The 23,256-nt window shown below is 39.5% G+C and overlaps 2 protein-coding genes and 1 long non-coding RNA gene across 4 annotated transcripts in view; 1 reads left to right on the top strand and 2 right to left on the bottom strand.

Annotated features, from left to right (window-relative positions):
* Positions 1-5,437, top strand: part of itga9 (integrin, alpha 9) — a 48,629-nt gene extending 43,192 nt beyond the window's left edge. Inside the window, exons 25-28 of the mRNA XM_035531687.1 lie at positions 149-268; positions 600-695; positions 1,879-1,998; positions 4,407-5,437. Of these exons, the coding sequence (XP_035387580.1) occupies positions 149-268; positions 600-695; positions 1,879-1,998; positions 4,407-4,505 (435 nt within the window). The 3' untranslated portion in view covers positions 4,506-5,437. The remainder of the gene's footprint in view (positions 1-148; positions 269-599; positions 696-1,878; positions 1,999-4,406) is intronic.
* Positions 307-4,400, bottom strand: LOC118242222. Of its 2 annotated transcripts, none has more exons than XR_004776671.1 (3): positions 3,654-4,400; positions 1,877-2,001; positions 307-380 (listed from the first exon to the last, which is right to left on the bottom strand). It is a non-coding gene; the product is annotated as an uncharacterized LOC118242222 (long non-coding RNA). The 2 variants fall into 2 exon arrangements; XR_004776670.1 differs by lacking the exon at positions 307-380 and adding an exon at positions 590-677.
* An 8,614-nt stretch (positions 5,438-14,051) lies between the features above and the next one.
* On the bottom strand, positions 14,052-22,602 carry LOC113588490 (zinc finger CCCH domain-containing protein 6). Its single transcript, XM_027027688.2, has 12 exons — positions 22,168-22,602; positions 19,549-19,768; positions 19,320-19,442; positions 18,986-19,214; positions 18,675-18,826; positions 18,466-18,594; positions 18,259-18,373; positions 18,021-18,130; positions 17,648-17,865; positions 16,990-17,456; positions 16,658-16,846; positions 14,052-16,398 (listed from the first exon to the last, which is right to left on the bottom strand). Exons 1-12 carry the CDS (start codon positions 22,251-22,253, stop codon positions 14,894-14,896), a joined length of 3,543 nt encoding a protein of 1,180 aa, XP_026883489.2. The 5' UTR covers positions 22,254-22,602; the 3' UTR covers positions 14,052-14,893.
* Positions 22,603-23,256: the final 654 nt, after the last annotated feature.

Here is a 23,256-nt window from a genome sequence, read left to right as displayed (position 1 = left end):
TTACCTGCCAAGTAAACCAAAGTGCAGTATCTTGTTACAGTTTAGAATCAAAGGATTTGCCCCACCCTCTCAGGTCCCATTTGTTGCAGTGTTGAGTGGAGAGGTGGAAGTGAGTGTATAATACGGTGATGGTGACATCTGTCAACAGGACTGTGACCGGCCTGGGAGATCCTGTCTGACTGCTACCTGCCGCCTGGGCTCTCAAGCAAAAGAAGAGGCTACAAGTATAGATGTGCAAATGCTACTGAACACTGAAATGCTGAAGAGAGTAAGATCTTTATTATGTATAAATAAGACATAATTGACCTAAAATGAAACAATAATCAGTGGATTCACTGTCAAAACAGACATGAAAAGCTTCATTTGCTCCATAGACACACCTGTTGATTAACACAAAAAATCTAATTATTTTAATGTAGACCCTGCAATTTTCTTTACAAATATAATTACTGGAAAAAGACAACTTTAAAATACATATCAGAAACTATGAATATTTTAGTGACAGATTGACAGATCTTGACAGATCTTTCTCTTAATAGCAGGTGCTATTTATTTTCATGTATAAATGCTTAAGTAAGTTTCTTTTGTGCTCTGTACAGGATAGCTCCTCTGTCATCCAGTTTGTGACACGAGGTCACATCCAAATAGATGGACGGGCTATGGAGGTGCCCAGTGGCCTACCAGAGGACATTTCTGTTAGTATCGATTCTGTCTCAACTCATATTCCAACATGCATTAAAAATGACCAAATTATAGGTACCTCTTTACAATCAGACTACCATTATAATGAGTTTATGAATGGTTTAAAAATGTGTTTACTAATAGTTATAAAAAAGACTATAAAATCTTAAAAATATTTAAAAAACAATTAGTGAATTTGGTGCATTTAGTAAATTGCCTAGAGGGTGACATGGAGAAAAGTTGGTACTGAAAATTATAATCAGTGTCATGACCCAGAAGCTGAGACCAACCTCCTAAGCAGAATTAAATAATCAGTTTAACTGGCAGTTCTGTTCCACTGGCTGGAAGTGCAGTGGTTGTGGGTGGACAAGATAGCATCTTAAGTGGGGGCTTTTTTTCTCTTCATTTGACATTAAATTCATTAGACTAAACCTCTGCGTGCTGGTTGATTGGCAATCCCAGTAGAACATAACTGGGCAATGGTAGAGGTGACTGATGCCAGGCTTTCAGCTAATTGGGTTGCTGACCAAGTCTTGTCTAGCTGACCCCCAAACGCTGTCAGACGTGAGCTAATTTGGTATATGACTATAAAACAGATGAGTGGCCTTCCTATTTTCTCTAGCACTTTGTAAATAGGACAGTTCCCTACAGTCCCAAGAAAGGCTTTTTCTTTTATTAGACTGCCTGGACACAAAGTTGTAAAAAAAATTGACTTTGAGATGAGATCTTAGAGATATATAAATATTGTCACTACATGTGGTCTTGTCCTTCACTTTGTTTTTTGTTATGTTTTTTGGAATTGTTTTTACAAAATAATCCTTTAATTGTTAACTTCTGTATAATTTTGCTGAAATTGACAGACCAATAGTCAAACCGTAAAAATATCTTAATCACTGTTTGAGGTATTTAATTACAACTGATATTCTGTTAATTCCTTTAACTCATTACATTCACAGAGTGATTATTTTGGTATAAGATGTATTTTGCTATATTAGAAGGCAAAATACACAAATGTTTGTATATTTTGTTTATCCAAGGGTGAAAAAATGTACTTTGGTTACTGAGGTTAAGAATAGGCTTATTATTACATATATATCACAGATATAACATGTATTACCCCACTACCTGAAAGTTCACATAAATGTCTGTGTTTGCATGTGTGTGTATGTGTATGTATCTTCTTGCACTAACTTACAGCTAGTGTTTGAGGCACTGCATAGTCAGGAGCCCAGGGGTTATGTGGTAGGTTGGATCATCGCCATCAGTCTGCTTGTGGGAATCCTGATCTTCCTCCTGCTGGCTGTACTGCTCTGGAAGGTACTGTATTAACACACAACCCCTCTGTCTATAAAACCGATAGACTTGACCCTTTTTTTTTCTTTTTTTTTTTTTTTTTTGATCAAGGAGAAGAGTACAACATAGTCTATAGCATAAGCCTTCTCAAACAGTCACTTGTTCGTAGTTATGCTGTTTCTGGGAAGGTGAGTAAGTGGAAGCTGCAAATGCAGAAAATTGCCTGCACCCAAGAATTTGGTTCCTCTCATTACTGGCTCCAGAACTGTTGTTCTTTAGAACTGTTTTAGGCTTGTAACATAAACTTAGCAAAACAGAAAAAGAGGAATTTAACCCACCCTTTAAGCTTTTAATCACTTTGCATTATGATTATTGTGAAATAACATATTTTAATTGTTTCAGCATACAGCTCAATCAAGATTGGGCTAAAATGCATATTGTTTAGTTGTTTGCTGAACTAGGTTGGTTTCCTTCACTTATGCACTTGAGTGTGGGATTGCTAGAACTGTTCCTTTGTCTCCATTCAAAAAAATGCCTCTGTATCAAGTTGACTTCCCTAGGACTGCAGGCCACGAGCACTGTGCCTTTAAGTTTTATGCAACTTATAATAAATGATATTTTAAATGGTCTTGTTAACCTGACAGTATATGTTCATCTTACTGTCTCGGTTCTGTTTTTAAAACTAATGTGAGCCAAATTAAGCCATAACAATGAAACAATCGATTTACTTTTGAAAAGACCTTGCTGTCCCTAAAACAAAAAGCAATTGCAGGGTAGCAATGGTGTTATCAGTGTCTGGGAAATGGCAATATTTAGAGCACCAGCCAAACAAGCCATAATACAATAAAGAACCAGTGCAATGCAATGTTCATTTTGACCTGTCGGCTATTTTAATACTGAGAATGGAAATAATTTAGTTAATGGTTGAAACACAGAAAAGTTTCTATCACACTAACAGCAAACAATCTTGTGACTTTGGACTTTGAGTTTGTTACAGTTGCTAGTTCTTTTACTCTTTTACCTTTTGACCTGGAGACATGGTTTATTTGCATGGCTGGATATCTGAAAGTGGTTTAGCACAGGAAAACAGATGTAATTAAAGAATAGGACTCATCAGGTCATAGTGGCCTTGGCTGATGAAGCAAAGACACCTGCACAGATCTGGATCGAGTGCCATCCTAGCTAAATGATCTTAAATTCAGCTTTGAATATGTCCTGGAAAGAGATTCAGTATTTATTAATTTTTGTTTTTGCAAATTTACCCAATCCACTATATGATGAAAATTAACACAAATTAATGACTTGGATACATTCAGAAATTAATAGTTGGTGAAGAAAAGCATATCTTGGTTATCTTAAAAAACAAACAAAACAAAAAAACTGTACAACAGTGTCCAATTTAATCTGATACCCATGGAAAGACTGCAAAAATAATTTGTTAGACAAAAAAAACACTACATTATAAAACACTTTTAATAAAATGTTATTGTTAAGCCCTACATTTTTAAGATATTTGAAGTCATTTGTAAGAAGTCAGAAGTAGTTACTTAATAATAATAATAATAATAATAATAATAATAATAATAACATTTATATTATAGTTACTATATTTGATTTTTCTGTAACCTGATTCCATAATTACTGGCATTCTCTAGCATACTACACCCCAGGTCCATTACCTGACAATATGGGGATCTTTTCTCCCCCTTGAGTGTCACATGCCCTGTGGGTCTTGTTCACACACTTCTGTCCTGAAAGCATGCTTTTCTTGGACCAGCTGCCTGAGTGGCCAATTAAGAGCCCCCAGCCTGCCTTAACTGACCATGAAAGGAACAAAACCCAGTGCTGACAATAATTTACACTATACCCCATACACAAGAAGGTGGGATCTTCAAGGGGGAGTGGCAATCAAACTGTTTTCAGGAGGCCCATTTCATAGAAAACTTTCTTTTCCACTCTACCATTTTCCACTGGGAATACCACAGTGAAACCCTGGAATGTTGGTTCAGGAATATGTTTCCCTCCCACTCCTCAAGACCCTGGATCTGCCAAAACAAACCTCTTTTACAAGAGGTGCACATGTCCAGCAATGCTCAATTCAGGAAATTCTTGAGGAGAGCAGTGGTCTGCATCAATAAATAGTGCTCAAAGCAAACACAAATCCACAGAATCACTCAGAGAAGGACATCATCTTTATTGCTCTAACACTTACCGTTCTTCACAGTAGGTCTATTTGGCTTTTCATCTATTCACTTCATGAGTTCTTTTCCCTATTAATCATTAATTGTTAGCAAGCTTGTGTAAAGTTTGCCATGAAACTATTTCCATGGTTTGTTATTGAAACAGGATGTTTTCATCTGTCCAACCATTTTTCCTTTTATCGGGGTGTGCATTTCCAATATGGTAACGTGCTGCAACTTGGTGTTTTGTAGATGGGCTTCTTCAGGCGGCATTACAGAGAGATCATAGAAGCCGAGAAGAACAGAAAAGACAGTGATGAGAGCTGGGATTGGCTTCAGAAGAGCCAATGAGAGCTATGACTGTTTCTAGAAGATCCAATAAGCTGCTATCTTCACCATAGCCATGCTCAAGACCCATTCCCTCCAGTCTTCCATATGTGGAAGAGAAGAATATTCTCCAAATTTTTCGGAGGTTTGACACTTTTTTTATGTAGGTGATGATCAAACTGATATTTTAGGTGACAATTTGGCTCACCACAGAAGACTTGTAGTTGAATTCCATTGAACCCAATGAAGGTGGCTTCCTACCAGTGGGACTGTAGAAATGGAAGAGGAGAAATGTAGACTTCTTCAGAAGGACATTGATATTGCGACAAAACTAGCAGACAATAAAACCCTCAGGGCGCTTTTTTAAAAACATGTACTCAATGTTGTGTAGATAAGAGTTTCAGGAGGGCTTGGAGTATTTTTTGATTTATTGAAAGCACTGAAGATTGATACATGCCAAAGAGTTGATACTCATCATTCAAATCTTCAATCAAATGGAAGTATTTTGTATCAAGTATAACAAGGCAGGAATAAATTGAAAAGGATGGATTATACATTTCCTTTTTTTAACTGATAAGCCAAAGATTGAAAGATGCAATTCCTGTGTTTGTTTATCCAGCAATTATTTGCATCCTATTTCTGAAGTGAAAAGAGAAACTGTAACTAATTAAACAGAAGAAATGGAGAGGGTCAAGTCAGTGGCAGTTCTCAATTCCAGGATCATATGTAATAGCCATTTGCTATCACCAGCCTGCATTTGCACTAGATAATGCCCATTATGCTCATAAAGTTATATAAAAACAACTCTTGATAAAAGGTGATACAAATTTGTTTGCTTTTCTTTTATTATAGTGAGTAATTTCCATTACCACATTTTGAAAGTAAAGAATTGCATTTATTTCAATAATGCAGTAATGCCAAAGTGCCAAAGTCTAGCATTTGCACTCACAGGTTGTTGGGGGATTTTTTTTGGGGGGGGGGGGGGGGGGGGTTGTGTGTGTGTGTGTGTGTGTGTGTGTGTGTGTGTGTGTGTGTGTGTGTGTGTAAAGCATTGTCTGGTCAAACAAAGGTATACTATAAGGGATATATAAGTAACCTATGTACAAATACTGCACCTAAAAGTAGGTGAGAATGTGCTGTACTTCATGATTAGGCCTAGCATTATTCTTTGGGGCTTAGGGGAAGAGTCACTTAAGTCAACACTTTGGAATGCAAGCGCTGCCTCAGAAATTCTGTTACAAAGCGTAGCCTCATGATCAGAGGTGTGCAGTAGTTTCTAGAATGTAGTAGCATTCTGAAAAATTATTCAAATTCAATCTAATATACAAGAGAAATGTATGTTCACTTAAGTATGATTTGAGAAGTAAAAGGTAGTAGTAAAGTAATAAAATGCAGGAATATGGAAGAATCCTGCATGTTCAGGCTGTAATGTAGAGACAGACTACTACAACTCTAGGCACACTTTTGCTCATGAGCTGTTCTTTCCAACTGTCTTGGTTAAAGCCATACCCACAATCTTTATCAAACATTGATTCATTTTTTAAATTCTAGAAAATGCCATAGCTGTATATATAAATGTGTCTCTGAAACTGTCTGGAATTATGCCGAAATTGTTTTGGTTACACACTTGAAAATTCAGAGATGTTGTCTGCTTAAGATAAACCAAAATGTTTTTTTATATATAATTCACTGTAGGTTATTACTGTATTTTAAGTTTGACTGAGAAAACCGTCGCCAAGTTTTACACCAAAGTCAACAAATATTTCAATTCTTAGCAGTATTTCAGTAATTCACTGCTTAGTATTCAGATACTTTAGCTTTACTGGTATCTGAAAGATTCACAGAAAATACACTTGTATATTTGATCCATTACATCACTGGCATGGCATTCACAAATCCAGATTTCTGCTCTGCACCTCACATTTTCTCACACAGGTTTCAGAGAGAGAAGTACTTGACATTCTTAAGTGTAAAGTAACTGTGAGTGTTTTTAGCAGTGACACCATTATCACCTATTTTGAATAAACTACTGTCACAGTTTTTCATTTTTGTAAATGCATTGCGATCTGTGTTTGTTGTACAAGTTAATGTTCAAGCTGTATATTTATCTATTGATTTTTCCACTTTCAAATAAAATTTCAAAATTGGGTGTCTTTTGCTGAGTATCTCTCAAGTCTTCTAAACAAAACAGCCATTCTTGTAGCACTGGCGCCATCTAGTGCTTTATACGTTCCCTTGCTTATACTAAGGGATGGTAAAGCACGTTTATACTAATCCAACAGTTCTTTTGAGCTAATATAAAACTTGAAACTCTAACCTAACACCTGAAACACCTAAACTTAAAGGGCCAGCTTTCCATAGCCTAAGCCTAAAATAAAGTAACAATAGCAACTCACCACTGCCAACTCTAGGCTTATGTAAACCTTTTTTAAACTGTTCCAAATAGTTTAAATGTAAAATTGTTGAAGCTGTGCTGGCTGTGCAAAGATGCCCTTGAGACAATCCAGCACATAACAGTGGGATGCAAGATGCTAGCAGGCAGGGCATACATGAAACACCATGACCAAGTGGCTGGCATAGTGTACAGAAACATCTGTGGCGAGTATGGGCTGGAAATTCTTAGGTATATGTGGGATATTCCCCCAAAGGTGGTGGAATATGACCATGCTAAGATCCTGTGGGACTGCCAGATCCAAACAGACAAGATGGTAATGACATAGTAGTGGTGGACAAACAGCAGAAGAGGGGTGTAGTGACAGATGTGGCAATCCCAAGTGATAGCAACATCAGGAAAAAGGAAAACAAGAAGCACCAAGGGGTGAAGGACGAGATAGAAAACATGTAGGGGGTAAGGGCAACCCCCTGTGGTTCCCGTGGTAATCAGATCACTAGGGCCTGTAACCCCCAAACTTTATATATAATATACACACACACACACACACACACACACACACACACACACACACACACAGCCGTAAAGTGATATTAATATACTTCAATCATCTAATTATTTAATGTCATGGTTTGGGTCAGATGACATTAGTTGCCATTAGACACGAGAAAGCCAACCGCAGACCTCTCCAGCAAGTGCACTGTATTATTAATGCATTCCTACTACATTACAGCTAGTTGCACGGAGCTGCTACAACATCAGGTAATTACCAAATGTTTCTGATACTATTGAGATTTTACGTTTTGAAGGTGAATACTGTATATATTTGTATATTCATAGTGCATACATTTACAATGTGTGATACACAACTGAACTGAATGAAAAAATATTAAAATGTTATTTCTCTTGCAAGCAATGGCATCCCCAGTAGAGGATGGCCTGATAAAGACCAGCTCTATAGAGCAGGTTGTGGCCCCCATTGCAACTCACCTGTGTTACCTCGTGCTTATGTCTGAGAGTGAGGGGGAGGCAGAACAATTCACCCAGTTAGAGACTGCAGCTGAAGCAGTGACAAAGGCCTGCAAGAACATGACTGCTGTAGCTTCGAGGTCAGTTGTCAATAAAACAAGAATACTGTAAGAACTGAACATCAGTGTGACTATGAAACAAATTTGTTTCCACAACTAACTACAAAAGCCAAAACCTGGTATTTCTGCAGCATAACACCTATGGGTAGAGTATGTTTAAAATAATGAAATAAACAAAAACTGATCATGGAAAAACACGTTTTAAAAGAAATAAAGACATGCATTTAAAAAAGCTGATCAAACTAAAACTCTTGCCTTTTAAAGTACCTACCCATAAAAGACAATACCCACTATATGTCAAGAGCTTCATATGCAAATATTTTTATTTTAATTCTAATTGATTCATAATAATAATAGCATTTGTAATGGTATTTGTAATATGTGAAATATGTTCATTTGTCTATGTGGTATCTGTATATTAATGAATTTAAACATTATCATAAATTTAATTTTGTTGTTTAGATTTGTAGCAAATTAGAGAGCATCTGTACCCTGTTACCATGGTAAACATGCACTGTTAACCAGGGAAACCTTTTTTTTTTTCACTTTTTAAACACACAAAACCTACTACTTTGAACACAATTCCCCAAGTCTATGTGATGAAGAAAAGCTGTTAAAAAAAAAAAAAAAAAAAAAAAAAAAGGGGGTTATGTTTGTGGGCTGCATTGCTCTGCCTTAAAACACTTCCAGGGATTTCACCAACATACGCATTTGTTTTTTCCTGCTTATGCAATTGTTACTAATTTAATATTTTGTTTTTTTCAATTGGTTACATGTATCTATCTGATGGTCAGGAGTGCTTATGATTTTGATGAATTTGTGTGTGTGTGTGTGTGTGTGTGTGTGTGTGTGTGTGTGTGTGTGTGTGTGTGTGTGTGCTATGAAAGCAACGTTTTATTATGAGCAAAGTGCTTTTGCATTTGTAGTTTGCCAGACAAAAATGTATTGTGTTAAATATTTAATCATTGGATTTGTATTTAAGGTTTTGAAAAATAACTTTAAACACAAATGTCAGAAATAATGTTATAGCAGTTGTAAAAAAAAGAATAAATAAATAAATAAATAAATAAAGAGAAAACTATATGCACTGCATGAGTACATCTGTTTTTTTCTAATCCCAGAGTCATGGCAGGATCAGATGATGATGTCATGAGGATGGAAATGAGCCCACTGCTGGTGTCCCTGATGATGTCAGGCCAGCATGTGCTTCTTGCAACCCAAAAGCTCAGCATACAACCAGACATTGCAGAACACAAAGATGAACTTATTGAAGCCACTCAAAATGTGATGCTGGGAGTGGTAAAGGTAAGAAAAAAAACAACTGAAGAAATAACCAACAAAAGTGAGATACAATATTATGTACTGCAGTGTGAGAAATGTAATAGAACAACTATCACAATAAGATTCCTCACATTGCCAAATTAAACTCGTTTTGATGCAGATTCTTTTGGTAGAGGATGATGCGACTGTCAGGAAAATCACTTCAGCTGCTCAGTGGGTATTGGATTGCTTAACTCAAGTAGGAGCTGCTACAGACATACCTTCATTACTAAAGGCATTCCAGGTATATTCTAAGGCAATTCTGCTACTTCACAGCTTGGTAATGGTGAGGATACCAGACCTTCGTGACCAGAGACAAAGAGAGAGTTTAAAAGCTTCTATGGAAACTTTGATAAGATGCATCTCAATGCTCCACACAGCCATGTACACAACCATCAAACATCCAACCAGTGAGGAAGCACAAGGTGCAAAGAAATACATTCTCCATCAAGTGGACACCACTGTAAATGATATCATAAACACACTTAAGACCAACTGTGAACGTGTGTCCACAAGGTCATATGGATATTACACAGAGCGACGAAACAGATTATTGAGACTGCTGTCTGATCCAAGTTCCACTTTGTTTAAAGAGAGTGACTTTAACATTGTGTTGCGAGATTTGATATCCCACAGCATGGCTGTTGCAAACTCTTCTCGAAGCCAAATTCGTTCTTGTGTGGTTGCAAACTGTAAACTTGTCCTCCAACTCTGGTCAGATATATCACAGCAGATGAAATGCTGCACACCTAAGCAGAAGTCAAAAGAATGTCAAGAGAAATTGTGTGTCACTCTAATCAAGCAAATCTATAAGCTTGATGAGGTAGTGGTAACAGCAACTCTATACCAGGTAATGGACATCTTTGTCATAACTTCAGCTCCTCTAGAGCAATTGGTAAACACAGTACATTGCATGTTAGAAGTTGAATCAGATACTGATTTGCACCTGGATCAGTTTCAGCCTCTAGCTAAGGCTTTCATAGCTCATGCAGACAGGATGGGTGAAGTAGCTAGCTTCATCTCGGCTTTAGCCAATGATGAGAAGAGTCTTGAGAGTGTCGAAAATTCCAGGGCTTGCCTTATGCACCTCAAGGATGGAGTCACACCACTTCTGCTGGAGCTTGAGGGTGACTCAGTCCAGTACCATGGAGCTCTGAATAAACTCATAAATATTCACCAGAAATGGACAGAAGAAACAGAGCAGCTACTGAACGTATTCACCAATGTCATCAGTGTTAAAGACTTGATGCATCTTGAAGTACAGGAATTGAAGTGTGACTTAGAGAGCAGTGTAGAGGCACATAAAGTGCAGGACCACCAGCTGTTGTGCAAACATTTAAACTTTCTAATTGTCCGAATGAGCCAAGTTATTCAGTTTGTAAGGCAACATGTGGATAAGAGTGTTGATCCCATCTATCGTAATGGGCTGCTTGTACTGTTAAGACAAGCTGAAAGTTCTGCAGCTGAAGTGGCAGGGTATGCAACAGATATATTTTGCACAAACTTCAAAAAGGATGTATTCTCCTTACTAGCTAACTCAGTGTCAGTGTCAATTAGGCACTTCAGTGTTTTACTGCAGGGTTTAGATGGTCTACAGCATCCAAATCTACTTAGTCCATTGCGAGAAGAGGCTCGACAGCCTGCCATTACTCCACCATTACCCCCCATTACAGATCTTCAAAGGTCAAGAAATGATCATGCCAACTTTGAACATATAGATTTAACTGCTGGGCTGAAGGATGAACTTCCAGAAAAGGAAGATCCTAAAACTACTGTACTGGACCAGTTTGATATGGACATAGAGGAAGGCAAATCAACATTTACTATGGACTGCAAACTTCAGCAAACACCAGAAAGTGTTGACTTGTTGCCCCTCCTTTGTGAAGTTGTTCGCATGACCAAGGATAAAGATATTGAAGCTTTAAATGTAGCTTGCACAGGGGTTGTAGGACTTTCGAACTGTTATACCCAGGCCACAAAAGAGGCTCGCAGTTTTGTAGAAACAGGTGACATTCAGGAAATGGAAAGTCTTCGGTCTGAGATAATGGCTCTGACACCACTTCTTATCCAGACAGCGCAAGAGACTGCCATGAGCTCAGCCAAGAGTACAGATACTGTCTATAGGCACAGCACTCAGTATTCAGATCTCATCAAAAACACACGTAAGTTCCTGTTGCCAGTGACTGGCATGTGGTACCATGCTATCCAAGCCATGATTCAGAGCCTTAAACCAAATATGGCAGACACCTGCATCCAAGAACTCACCAATGTAATGCATTTGTGTACAGACACTGTACAGCTAATGACATCAACAGACCTTAAGGTGATAGGTGAGGGTAATGAGAGCATGTCATCTCTACTAAGCAAGTTTCAGAAAGCTCAAACCAATACAAAGAATCTCAAAGACCTCCTTGGCTCAAAAACAACTCAGCATAGTGAGCTTGATGGAAACTGTATTCTCTGGGCATTGTCTATACAAATTCTCTTGATCTCACTGGATAGGCTTTTGGGAACAGTTACAACTCATGGCAAAGGATATCAGATGACACCCAAAAAATGGTTGGTAGTAATGTCTGAAAACTCACTTCGAATCCAAGAGGCAGCAAGATTGTCTTCAATAAACTGTAGAGATAGCTATAAAGTAAAACTCTTGAAAGAACTGCAAGATGGAGTGAATGCCCTCACTGAAGTCTACTTACAGGCTGCAGAGGACCTTGGTACTGTTTCCCGGTCAGGTGTCCTGATCCTTGCAAGAAGAGAATTCTTACAGAGACAACTTCAGGTTAAAATGAAGGCACTTTCATGCCTTTTGAGCAGAGTTAATGAGGAGTATGTTTCTGCATTTCAAAACACTGTCTTCTTGGCTTATTCAGTACTAATGAATGACAATTCTAACAAAGCTGTGGAGACTCGCACACAGTTCGAGGCAACTGCAGAATTGTTGTTGGAGAATATTAAAACTGCCACAGAATCTGTCCAAGACTGTGTCACTTTCATCAGAAATCCACAGGAGCGATCTAGTCTAAGGTTTATTAATGATCATCTGTTGTTTCAGATGTCAGAAATAGTGAGCAGAGCCAGGTTCATGGTAGAGACACAAAGTGCCTCTGAGACTTTAAGCCTTGACATTCAGACGCAGTGCTGGTCAGCCAAAGCACATTACCTTGTAGAAGAACTATTCAAAATAGATGGAATTCTTTATATCACAAAAGAGCGGATCAAGCATGGTTTACAGGGCAAAGAGTCCCGTAGTACCTTGGAAATTAATATTACCCAAAACGTCATCCCAAAGGACACATCTCCTAGGCAAGTCATCACAGAAAAAACAAATCCTGTAGACATCCTCCAAGCAAACAGCCAGGAACCTAAATTGGTAGGATTTTTTTTTCAATGGCTTGTGATCATAGAAACAAAACATTTTCAGATGGAATTATATTAAAATGGCATATTATATGACATATAACAATATATTACATTATTATATGACAATATAATATTGCATTACCTGTTTTTTTTTTTTCAGACGAGCTCTGCAGTGCCTATTTTCAGCTCTGTGGATCCAAATTTGACTTACACCTCACTTATCCTAAAGCAAGAGGTGGGAAGGTGGGATGTGCAGGGTAATCATATTGTCAAGGTGACTAAAGAAATGGCTGATAAAATCTATCATATGACACAATACTTAAAAAGAAAAGGGCCAATTCAGGTAAGAGTGAACCTGTATATTTTTAATTAGTGTGTTATGGGTTAAAATCCCATTTTATTTGATGTCAGTTTGCATGTTTCCATAAACAGAGCAAAGATGCTTTTGTAACATCAGCTAAAGATTTAGTCTTGAGCTGCCAGTCCATTAGAAAGTTTGTAGAAGTCATAGCAGACCACTGCCTGGACAAGCACTGCACTAAGGAGCTTTGCATCATAGCAGAGCAGATTGTCACCATTACCAACCAGCTCACCATCATTTCCAGGTGAGACAATCATCCAAATCTTAAAGGGACCTGCATTCTTGGCAATATTTCTCACTATATCCCATCTTTCTTTTACCACTGTACCTTTATGCTGATTTTCAACCAAGAAATAATTAAACAAACAAACATGACAATATCTCGTGACCCAAGGGGTGTATGGTGTCTTTCCAGTGTCAATGCAGTGACTCCTGGGTGCAAATCTTCAGATGAAATCCTGGTGAAAAATGCACAGAATTTGCTTCAGACTGTTATCAATGGGGTTCGAGCTGCAGAGACTGCTTGTATAAAGGTACAAGTATAACCACTTATTAACATAGATTTGACTGCAGTAGGAAATTGAGCACAAAGATGGATGCCAAGAAATATTATTTTCATTGGATGCTAATCAAGTTGTTCTAATATTAGTAAACATATGGCACACTCAAATCAACTTTACTTAGTACATATAAAACCGAGTACTTGGTGACCATAATGATATGGATTCCATGTTTGCCTATCAACCGACAAACATGATGCATTTTTAATTTGGAAGGGCTTGAGACAACCTGAGCCCAACTCTGAAGCAGCAAAGGCAGCTTTCCTGTGCTTTCAGTGGAAAAAGAACCTCCTCATCCACAGAGCACACGAGCATCTGAACCCTGAGACTGATGACCTAGGACTCCGCAAAACTGCACTACATCCTGCAGCACCTAGCCTTGCTCCGCCAAACAATATGCTCAAAATATGCAAATAAAGCTTTAATAATATACAATCCAATAACAACCATCACAAAAAAAGGATAATTATGTTCTCCATGTAGATGAAAAATCACATCATTTACATTTTATTTAAGACAATAAAAAAAGGCAAATTGACATGATGGACATCTTTCATTGTCCTTTCTTAGATATGTAAACAAAACAATTCAGTACATCAAAACAACACATAAAAGAATAAAATCATTATTTTTAGACTGTAAAATAACTACAATAGGATAACTTGTGCTACAAAATTTCCACAAGCTCCACCATACAAGAAAAAAATTTTTTAGATGAATTTTTTTCCAACTTTCTTTTTGCTTGTGTTGTATCTTCAGCACAATGCATCACAAATGATTGAAAGGTATGCTTGGGGAAAAGGTGAAAAACGTTGCGCTGTATTAGCCAAGTTCACATATACGTTTGAATAATTACAAGCATAACACAGAAATTTTTCATAAAATGTTTGTCATAGTCTTACCACAGCTTTATGTAATACATAGATCTAAGATATTTAACTGTAATATCTTAATTACCACTACACTACCCTTTCAGCCACACTAAGTTTCCCTTGTTACCTCTGTATTTACAGCTGTACAGCAAAGTCTATCCACCTATGCACATTAACTGAGAATACTTCTTTATGCAGCATTCTGAGTACATTTAAGTACTATCTCCATCAATATTTGAGTGGCATTGTCAGTGGACTGTTGCTAATGGCTATAGACTTATTATGCACAAGAAACCCAAAGAAAATGATACCTTGTAAGCTGATGTGGAATTGTAAAGTGTATGTACAAAGCAAATATAAATAAATATGAAAGTACGTGACGATGTAACAAGTAAATGCTTAGCAGAGATGGACAAAGTTGGGTAAAGGTGCTGACTAGTCTCAACACAGAAGTATTTACTGACAGAATGGTGATGCTGTTGGGTCAAAAGTCTTAAACACATCCCTCAGGGGCCTGTCTTTTTTTTCTTCTTCTTTGCCTTCCCCCTCTTCTTCCTCCTGAGTTCCAAGGGCAAGTCCACTTGGCCTGTTTTGCCGTGGATCTGTGTACGCTGGCCGTATCAGGCCTGCTAGGGCCTGAATGGGTAGATTATGCATGGCAGGTGCTGCGACACGGACAGGTGAGCAGGGAGGGGCAGGCGTTGCTACGGTGGTGTGATGGCCTGGCTGACAGTCACTAGGCCAGTCCTCCAAGTCTTCTTCAGATTCATTGCCCTTTTCAGCTTGCACTCGTAGTGGAGAGGGGGCCCGTGGAGGTGGAGGGCTTTCACGTTTCAATGACTGCTTTAGGATGCCTGCCATTTTCAGGGGCTCATCTCCCTCCCATTTGGTGTTGCGAGGATCATACAGGCTAATGCCCCCAAGCAGTGTGGTGGGGCTCTCCAGCCCACCACTAGTGGAAGAAGCCAGGCGAGGGGCATACGGTGGCAGCTTCTCTGAATCAGACTTAAGTGAAGCAGCAGTCTGGTTAGTTATTACAGCTGTACTTCGCTGTAACCTTGGATCCATGACCCCTCCACCTGAGGACCCCTCTCTCATAGCAGGAAGCTTGGAGTCCAGGCTCCCAGAGCGACTGATCCTAGGATCTAAAGCCTTGTGGGTGCGAGGGTCAGTTGGTTTCTCCGGGTTGAGCCTAGGCTCAAGACTCCTGCGGGGTGGGCTGCCTAGACTTCCCACACCTTCTTTGAGGCGGGCTGCCACCAGACGTGGGTCTGGAGGGGTGGGAGTGGAGGAGGTGGGATGGTCTGGTGGGGAGGAGAGGCTACGGTTCAGCTGGGCATCAGCAATCAGTGGCGGTAGGGGCAGGTTGATGGAGGGCTCCTGTTTGGGGATGAGCAGAGGGATGAGATCCTCTGGGGCCCACACCACACTATGAGCAAATGCTGGCCGCTGGAGAAGGATGTCCACCCGGATGTGACTGAACTGCTTGATCTGGCAGCGGGGGTCCCGGAGCACAGTTCCGGGAATGGGATCTAGTGGGATCAATGCAGCTCTCTCTCTCAACTCCCGCTCTCCTTCTTCATCCTCCTCCCCAGTAGGAGGCTTCTGAGACGTCGAGGAGTTTGGGTGTGGGTGGCGGTGAGATTCTGATCTGCAGGAGGTAGGATCATTAGATTTCATCTTGCGTGGGTCTCGGGACAGTCTAGGGTCTCCACCAGCATCTGCCTCCTTCCTGGGGTCTGGAATGTGCTGCCGAGGGTCAACCTTCACACGGGGGTCATTAGGTGGAGCCCTCTCCTTGTGTAGCCTGGGGTCAGTGAGGGGGGCTGGAATTCCAATAGGGTGCTGAGGCTTGGACGGTTGGGTCTTCAACATTTCATTTTGCTTTTTCAGAGTCTTTAAGATGGCTGTCACACTACTGCCATCCTCATCATCACTGGAATACCAATTTGTTGGTTCATCTAAAACAAGAAAATTTAACAAATAAAAACTCATGCCTTTAACTGCAGGTACTCCCTTCTGATTTTAACCCATTTGTTTATTATTTCTATTTATAAAATGTGTAACATGCAGACACAAGATGTAACAAACCCACACAAAATCTGTCAAAACATAATGCTGTAATTCTGAGCAGACCTCCAAAGAACTGGATACATTTTTACATTTGTAAAAGCTTCATTTACAAATGATTCAGAATGCCAAATTCTATTCTGCCTCTACCTTTCACTCTGCTAGAAGATGGAGGGCACTGACTCTCAGGTCTGTTGGAGTCAGAGTCCTGTTGGTTCTGGTTCAGGTGTAGAAGCAGAGCCTTTTGGACAGCTGGCAGGAAGTCGTGCATGCCACTGTGGGAATCTGCACTACTATGCTGCTGCTGGGAGTCCTGCACAGGCCCTGACTGGCCCCCTTCTGTGAAGAACAGTAGTGCACTATAAGTTGTGGAAGTTTATTAATCAGAAATGCCTGAATCAAAAATGCCACATCAATTTAGTCACCACTACAATCTTAAAGAAATACTTATTTTAAAGGAATGAATGAAAACACATCATTACCTCCAAGCCCGAGTGACTGGCTACTAAATAGGTTTTTGAAAAATTCAGAGGGCATCTGGCCCATAGTTTGAAAGGGTGTGTTCATCTGCATGTCAGGCATAGACTGGAATGGAGTGCCTTGCTGGTTCATGTGAGGATTTGGGCTCTGGTGGTTCATTTGCTGCAGATTGCCATGGAAAACCTGGGCCTGACCTGAAAGTCCAGGAGGTGGCAAAGAAGTGCCCTGCCCAAAGCCCTGAGTTGTTGACTGTCTTGGGGGGCTCTGAGGAAAACCAGGCCCTGGGTAGTGAAGGGGAGGTCCACCCAAAGACCCTGGAGAACCTGGAGGTGGGGGTAGAGAATGACTGTGTCCTGGGGACAGCATGTGGCCAGCCTGCATGTCCTCTGGAGAGCCAGTGAACTGAGCAGAGCTTCCAGTCCCCTGGAACTGTCCAGGAGGGGGAGACGTGCTGTTGTAGAAATTGGGCCTGAAATGGAAATGGGTATCACCAAATGCTCATCATACCACAGAAATGATTAACTATGATACCAGTGAACCTGTGTTATTTAAAAGGTGTTATACTGTTGAAAGTCTAAAACAGAACTATAGTTGAACCCAAGTAATTCAGAAAGAGAGTCTCCAACAGTCTCTACGATGGTTCAGAAGCAGATGTTTTACCTTAGAGCAATCTTCTGTGCCAGGTCCACAGTTGGATGCACTTTGATCTCAAACAGAGAAGGGATCTTTTTGTTTCCATCCTGGGGGCTACCTGAGCCAGGTGTTGGCAGAAGCCCTACCCCGGGAGGTGGCTTAGGCAAAGGGGTTATACCCTGCTTCCTCAGGTCCTCTAGCTCCAGTTCATCCTCATTGGCATGCTCCTCATCCGTGTTTAAGATCTAAAAGACAAATATAATGTAATATTGGATGCAACCAAATCTACTTTATTTATTCACTTTAGAGGTTATATCAAGGAATCAACTGGAAAAATGCTAAGCATTACAAATGCACAAACTTTGAGGATGCATACGTTAGCAACACAGACAGCCCTTACCTTATCTAACAACTCCTTTGTAAGTTCAGTTAAAGGCTCATGAGAAAACTTGCAATTATCTCCCTGATAGCACTTTGCACCAGTGTGGAAGAACTTGCACGGGTATTCATGTATACTCCTGTGTAAAGGAACTACACAAGGTAAGATATATTCTACGATTTCATTCTTACTTTATTAACCCCAATACAAAAATCTACACTAAGTTTATGGTTACACCATGCCAAACTGTCAAGGATATTGTGCATGTAAATGCAGTTTTCCCCTTTTGTGCAGTAGCCCTGGACGTAGAACTTGCACAATTCCTTCTTCTTCTCTGGGATGACATTGTCATGCTCAAACTTGCATTGGACCCCCTGTACAAACAGAATTATAATCATTTCTGTAAAAAGCACAAGTTAGCTAATAAGCCACTCACATTTACTACATGAAAAACACACAGACTTACTTTAATGCATCTACCCTCAATGAAATATTTGCAGATATTTCTCCCATTGTGCTCAACTGTGTGTTGATTGATAAACTCTTGACTCATAATTGGACGTTTTTTCTGGAAACCTGGCTGGCCTTTGGCTTCCTGTAGGATCATATAAATATAGTAATCAAACAAAATCGGCTGACTATGTAATGCCATCAAAGACTATATTAGAGCCTCACCGCTTTTGCTCCATCTCCACCTCCTCCTGGATCTCCTCCTCGGCCTCGCCCCCGGCCCCAATTCTTGCCCTTCTGCTTCTTGTTTTTGTTTGGCATACCACGTCCCCTGCCCACACCCCCACCTCCACGCCCACGACCACGTGGCCCACTAACTAAAATGAACAAAAGTAAGAGAATGATATGTAACAAACTATTTAAGTCTCAACGTTCGATGCAACCATAAAATAAAAGGTAAACTGTGCAAACTCAGTAAATGCTGAAAGTGAAAACTGAAAGGTGAGCAGGCCATTCATATAATACTCAGAACATACATTGTTGCCGCTGTTGTGCTTTCATGTTTGGTCTCTTGCCCTGTTCTTTAAGTGACCCTGCTTTGCCCTGGCTGGACGTGCTCGACTCTTTTGCTTGCTTGTATTTGGACAGCTCCTCGCTGAAGTCATCCTGCTCTTCATCATAGTCATATTTCTCCTCACTCTCACTGTTCTTGCGCTGCATCGATCTTGCTGGTTTTCCATGACCCCCACTAGGTTCGTGTTCATGCTAGAGACAAGCAGGTGCAGAAAAGACGAAGAAAAAGGGTTGAAGGGATAGTAGGTGAGGACACAAAAATTTGAAGTATAATAATTCACCACAGACCTTTCTTACCTGTGCAAACTGGCTATCAAAGTCCCGGTAAGGACCTTTATTCTTTTTGCTCTTAGGTCTGACTTGATGGTCATGATCAGAGTCATAACTGTCAGAGCTGGAGCCACTAGATGGAGAGTGGTGCTGAGACATGGCAAGAAGAAATAATGAATCAGAGATTCAGAAGTATCACTAGCATTAACAGAGGCACAGAGAATATTTAGAAGAGGGAGTTAAGGCAACAATTTACCTTTTGCCTTTCCCTTCGCCTTCGTTTTGACCTGTGTTTTTCTTTTATTTTCCTGTGTCTCTTATGAGAGTGCCGATGCACTTTCTCATCTTTTTCTCGTACTTTTTCCTTTTCTTTGTCTTTCTCCACATCTTCAGGTTCTGCCTTGGTTTCCTTCTCTTCTCCTTCATTCCCAATTCCCTCATCATCTATCTCTCCATCTTCCAATTCTCCGTCTTCCCTTTAAAAAATAAAAAAGGGACTCTTGACAATCATATTAAGCAGAACATTTTTAAACAGCACCCATGACAATAGAACTTCAATTACATGGCAGTTTTAAAAAGTTTTAAAAACATCTTTAATCTGATAAAACCATAACAGAGTTGAACGAAACAAGACCGGGAGGACTTATCACAGATGCCCGAAAGAAGTGTTCCTAGTTTTTGGCCTTGAAATAAGAACAAAACAACACTATGGCAGAATGCCCACAATTTCCTAATAACTAGAGGGAACCAAACTTCTAGACAAAATAGCTTAATCAAGCAGCCTATAAAATTTGATACAGGAGACTGCATTTGGCTTGCTAATGACATATGTTGATACCTCTGATGGTATTAATTTAGAAATTAAACAAAGGGGAGCTTTCTGTCTAATTATGGAGTGGATAACCATGGTAGGGAAATAACTATTGTTGACATTTTCCTCAGTATAAAACAGTATTGGCAAAGGTTTAATGAAGAATGAACCTTGGATGGTTATGTGAAAGTTTTGTGCCTTTGGTAATAATCATTGTATTAACTGAAATAAGATCCGAATTAAAGCATCTTATATATACGGTAACTCTTACAGTGCCCGAAACAAAAGAATGCCATAAACTGAGACCAGGCATAGAACGACCCATCAGATAATTTGGTAAAAGTGGCAAATCTCATCAACAAAACAGTGGTCCTTAATACCGCTGCAGGTAGTGGTGTGTATTTATCAGTGTAGCCATATTGTCATATATAAAAGAAAGAAAGAAAGAAAGACTATATATCCAACTCACACAGCAGCGCAAAGTTGCATGTTTGATGTGAAATATTGTGCTTACACAAAAGTGAAATACTTAACAATCCTCAATACCACTGCAGGTAGTGGTATTTATCAGTACAGCAATATAGTCATATAAAAAGAAAGACAGACAAATATACAGACAGACAGCAAAGCAAAGCTGCATGTTTGATGTGAAATTTTGTGCTCAAAAGTGAAATACATAAGTAATTAATCTAGAGGTCTTTTTTAAAACAACACCATGGAATTAATATGGTCAAATGGTTTCAGATTCCATTACTACCACCAAAAATGTTGATGGGATTCGATTAAAATTATTTTCAATATGCAATGACCAAACCTATCATTTATGTGGCAATAAAAGTTAACCTAGAAGTTTGAAAATACTGCAGAATTATACTTTAAACTGGTCAAGAATACGTGGACAGCCTCATAAGTGTCAGTGAAGTGAAGCTCGCCTTAACAGGCTAGACTTGTGCAAATCAAACTTATTTAGTAGATATTACTTAAAAACTTAATGCTTAAAAAGAATAACATACTTTTGTTTGTGCGTGTGTGTGTTGGGGGTGTGTTCATGGTGGTAGTGACTTAACAACTGAGGTCAGCTGATGTCAGTGACATTGCATTTATTTTTGCAATGTTTGACAGCATGCTTGAAACGAGGGCCACAAAGACTTTAAACCCTTTAAACAAAAAGGGGATGTCCTACCACTTCTACTACTTGCTCTTATGAAGAAATGAGTTCCAACAATCCACTGCAACTCACTACCTCATGACAAGTGATTTAACAACTAATCAAGTTTTAAGTAGGAGAACACAATCTCAGACTTTTACACATTGAGGCTACTTAATTATTACTCGTCTTTTATATATATATATATAAATAAAATGTGTGTGTGTGTATATATATGTCATAGGATGTTTCAGAGCAATTCAAATAAGAGACATTTAGTGTACTAAAATTGCTACAGGACAATCAGTTTAGCTGCAACCAATCTAACAACTCAAAAGCCTGTCACCTAAAGCACTTTCCAAGACACACTGTAGTCACCTGTTTAAATGCACTTAGAACAATATCTCCCAGCACGGAAGCCCCGCCGATAACTCACAACTTTTCTCGGGAGCAAGTGGTGTCCCTGGCAAAGAGGGTGGGGAAATCTTGTCCAGGGAACGTGAGTGGGAGGGGCGCCCAACGCCTCATATCTATTCAAATATTCAAATACCTTAAAACGACTCAATGAAAATATCCTATAGCATAGCAAGCAGTTACTGACCGAAAGTGTTTATTAGTTTAACCGCGAGTGCAAATAAAACACATAAGGGGAAAGCAATGAAAGAATGGACATAAGCAGTGGACAAACATGGATCACTGGCTTTGATAAACTCACAGTCGAGCTAACAAAATGAAAGTGCATGCACTAAAAAGATGAACGGTGTACTGGGGGAGGCCTGTACCAATGAACTAGCTAGCTAACAACGAAGCCAGTGTCCTTGACGTTGGAATACCCAAGTGAAAAGAGAAAAAAAAAACATCCACTGAAAAAACGTACAAATAACCCTGTACAGAAGCAGATAAGAATGTTACTCGACCTTTCATCGCCTGCCAGCTCAGAGTCTGTCATGTTTTTGTCAAGAACGGGGTTTGGGGGATAGGAGAAGAGGCTCACAAAAGCCATGATGGTTGGAAACGGAACTGCCCTTCTCCGCAACAAGAGTGAGATGCATTCAGTCACTCATGGAGACGTTGGCTTGTTGTGAGAGATGATGAAGGATTGTATTAGTCTGAAAAAACTCACGGTTACACGTCTCAACAATGAGACGGTTAACAGACATTATCCTCTCTCATGTCAATGATGATATTTTTATGCTGTAAACACAGCTTTGATACCCCAGCTTTGTTAACGTCCCGTCGTCTGACAGCTGTCTTGGTGCGATATTGGAGACGGAGTGTGGAACAGAGATTGTTATTATATTCGACGCATTCAGTATCTCCTTCAGACATGGCGCCCATAAGAGTTTTCGCAAAATGGCTGCGAGGACGACGAACTAGACAAACTCCCCTCCCAGTTAGAAATTGCCCTATCAAAATTGTCCGACCCATGCAAAAAAAAAAAAAAGACCTGGAAATATCATTCAATTGGTTGAACTACTGGCGCCTAGGCGCTCGTCACAATTTTAACTCAATCTATTGGGTATAGCAGCTGTCAAAAGCACAAGTTCTCAAGACTCACAAACAATAATAGGAATATGCGCAATTATTCTCTATACCCACGAAAATATTCTCGGGCAAACTACTACACATTTGTCGTGTTTTTTTCAATTATAAAGTTAAATTATTCTTTGTCAACCTACTTTTCGATTTAATTTCACTATTTGGCTTTCTCTTATTAAATGTGACTCTGCCTTTCCACACTAGGTGTCACCCATTGCAAATGAAATACAATAATCTATGCAAAGTGAGCATAATTCGTTTCATTTGAATTTAACGGTAAAATTTGGTTCTAATACAGTTACGTCCCATTTGTCGTTATCTCTAATTAAAAATCATTAACAGCTGGTGTTGTGCTCCACCTATTTTTCCAGGCACTTTCACTATTTCTTATAAATAGTCCAATCCTTTGGTATGGACTCGAAACTAGAATTACAAATGGACTTTATGAAACAAATCACCTCTAAGGC

Source organism: Electrophorus electricus, chromosome 11 (assembly GCF_013358815.1).
Source record: "Electrophorus electricus isolate fEleEle1 chromosome 11, fEleEle1.pri, whole genome shotgun sequence".
In the NCBI taxonomy this organism is placed as follows: Eukaryota; Metazoa; Chordata; class Actinopteri; order Gymnotiformes; family Gymnotidae; genus Electrophorus; species Electrophorus electricus.
The sequence above is the reverse complement of the archived record's forward strand: the minus strand, read 5'-3'. Positions and strand labels throughout refer to the sequence as shown.

Coding starts and splice junctions, on each gene's coding strand:
- LOC113588490 (XM_027027688.2), bottom strand. CDS start 22,253: ATGGCTTTTGTGAGCCTCTTCTCCTATCCCCCAAACCCCGTTCTTGAC. Junction 19,769..22,167: donor GAGCTGGCAGGCGATGAAAG/GTCGAGTAACAT, acceptor TATTTTTTAAAG/GGAAGACGGAGAATTGGAAG. Junction 18,374..18,465: donor TTGAGGGTAGATGCATTAAA/GTAAGTCTGTGT, acceptor CTGTTTGTACAG/GGGGTCCAATGCAAGTTTGA.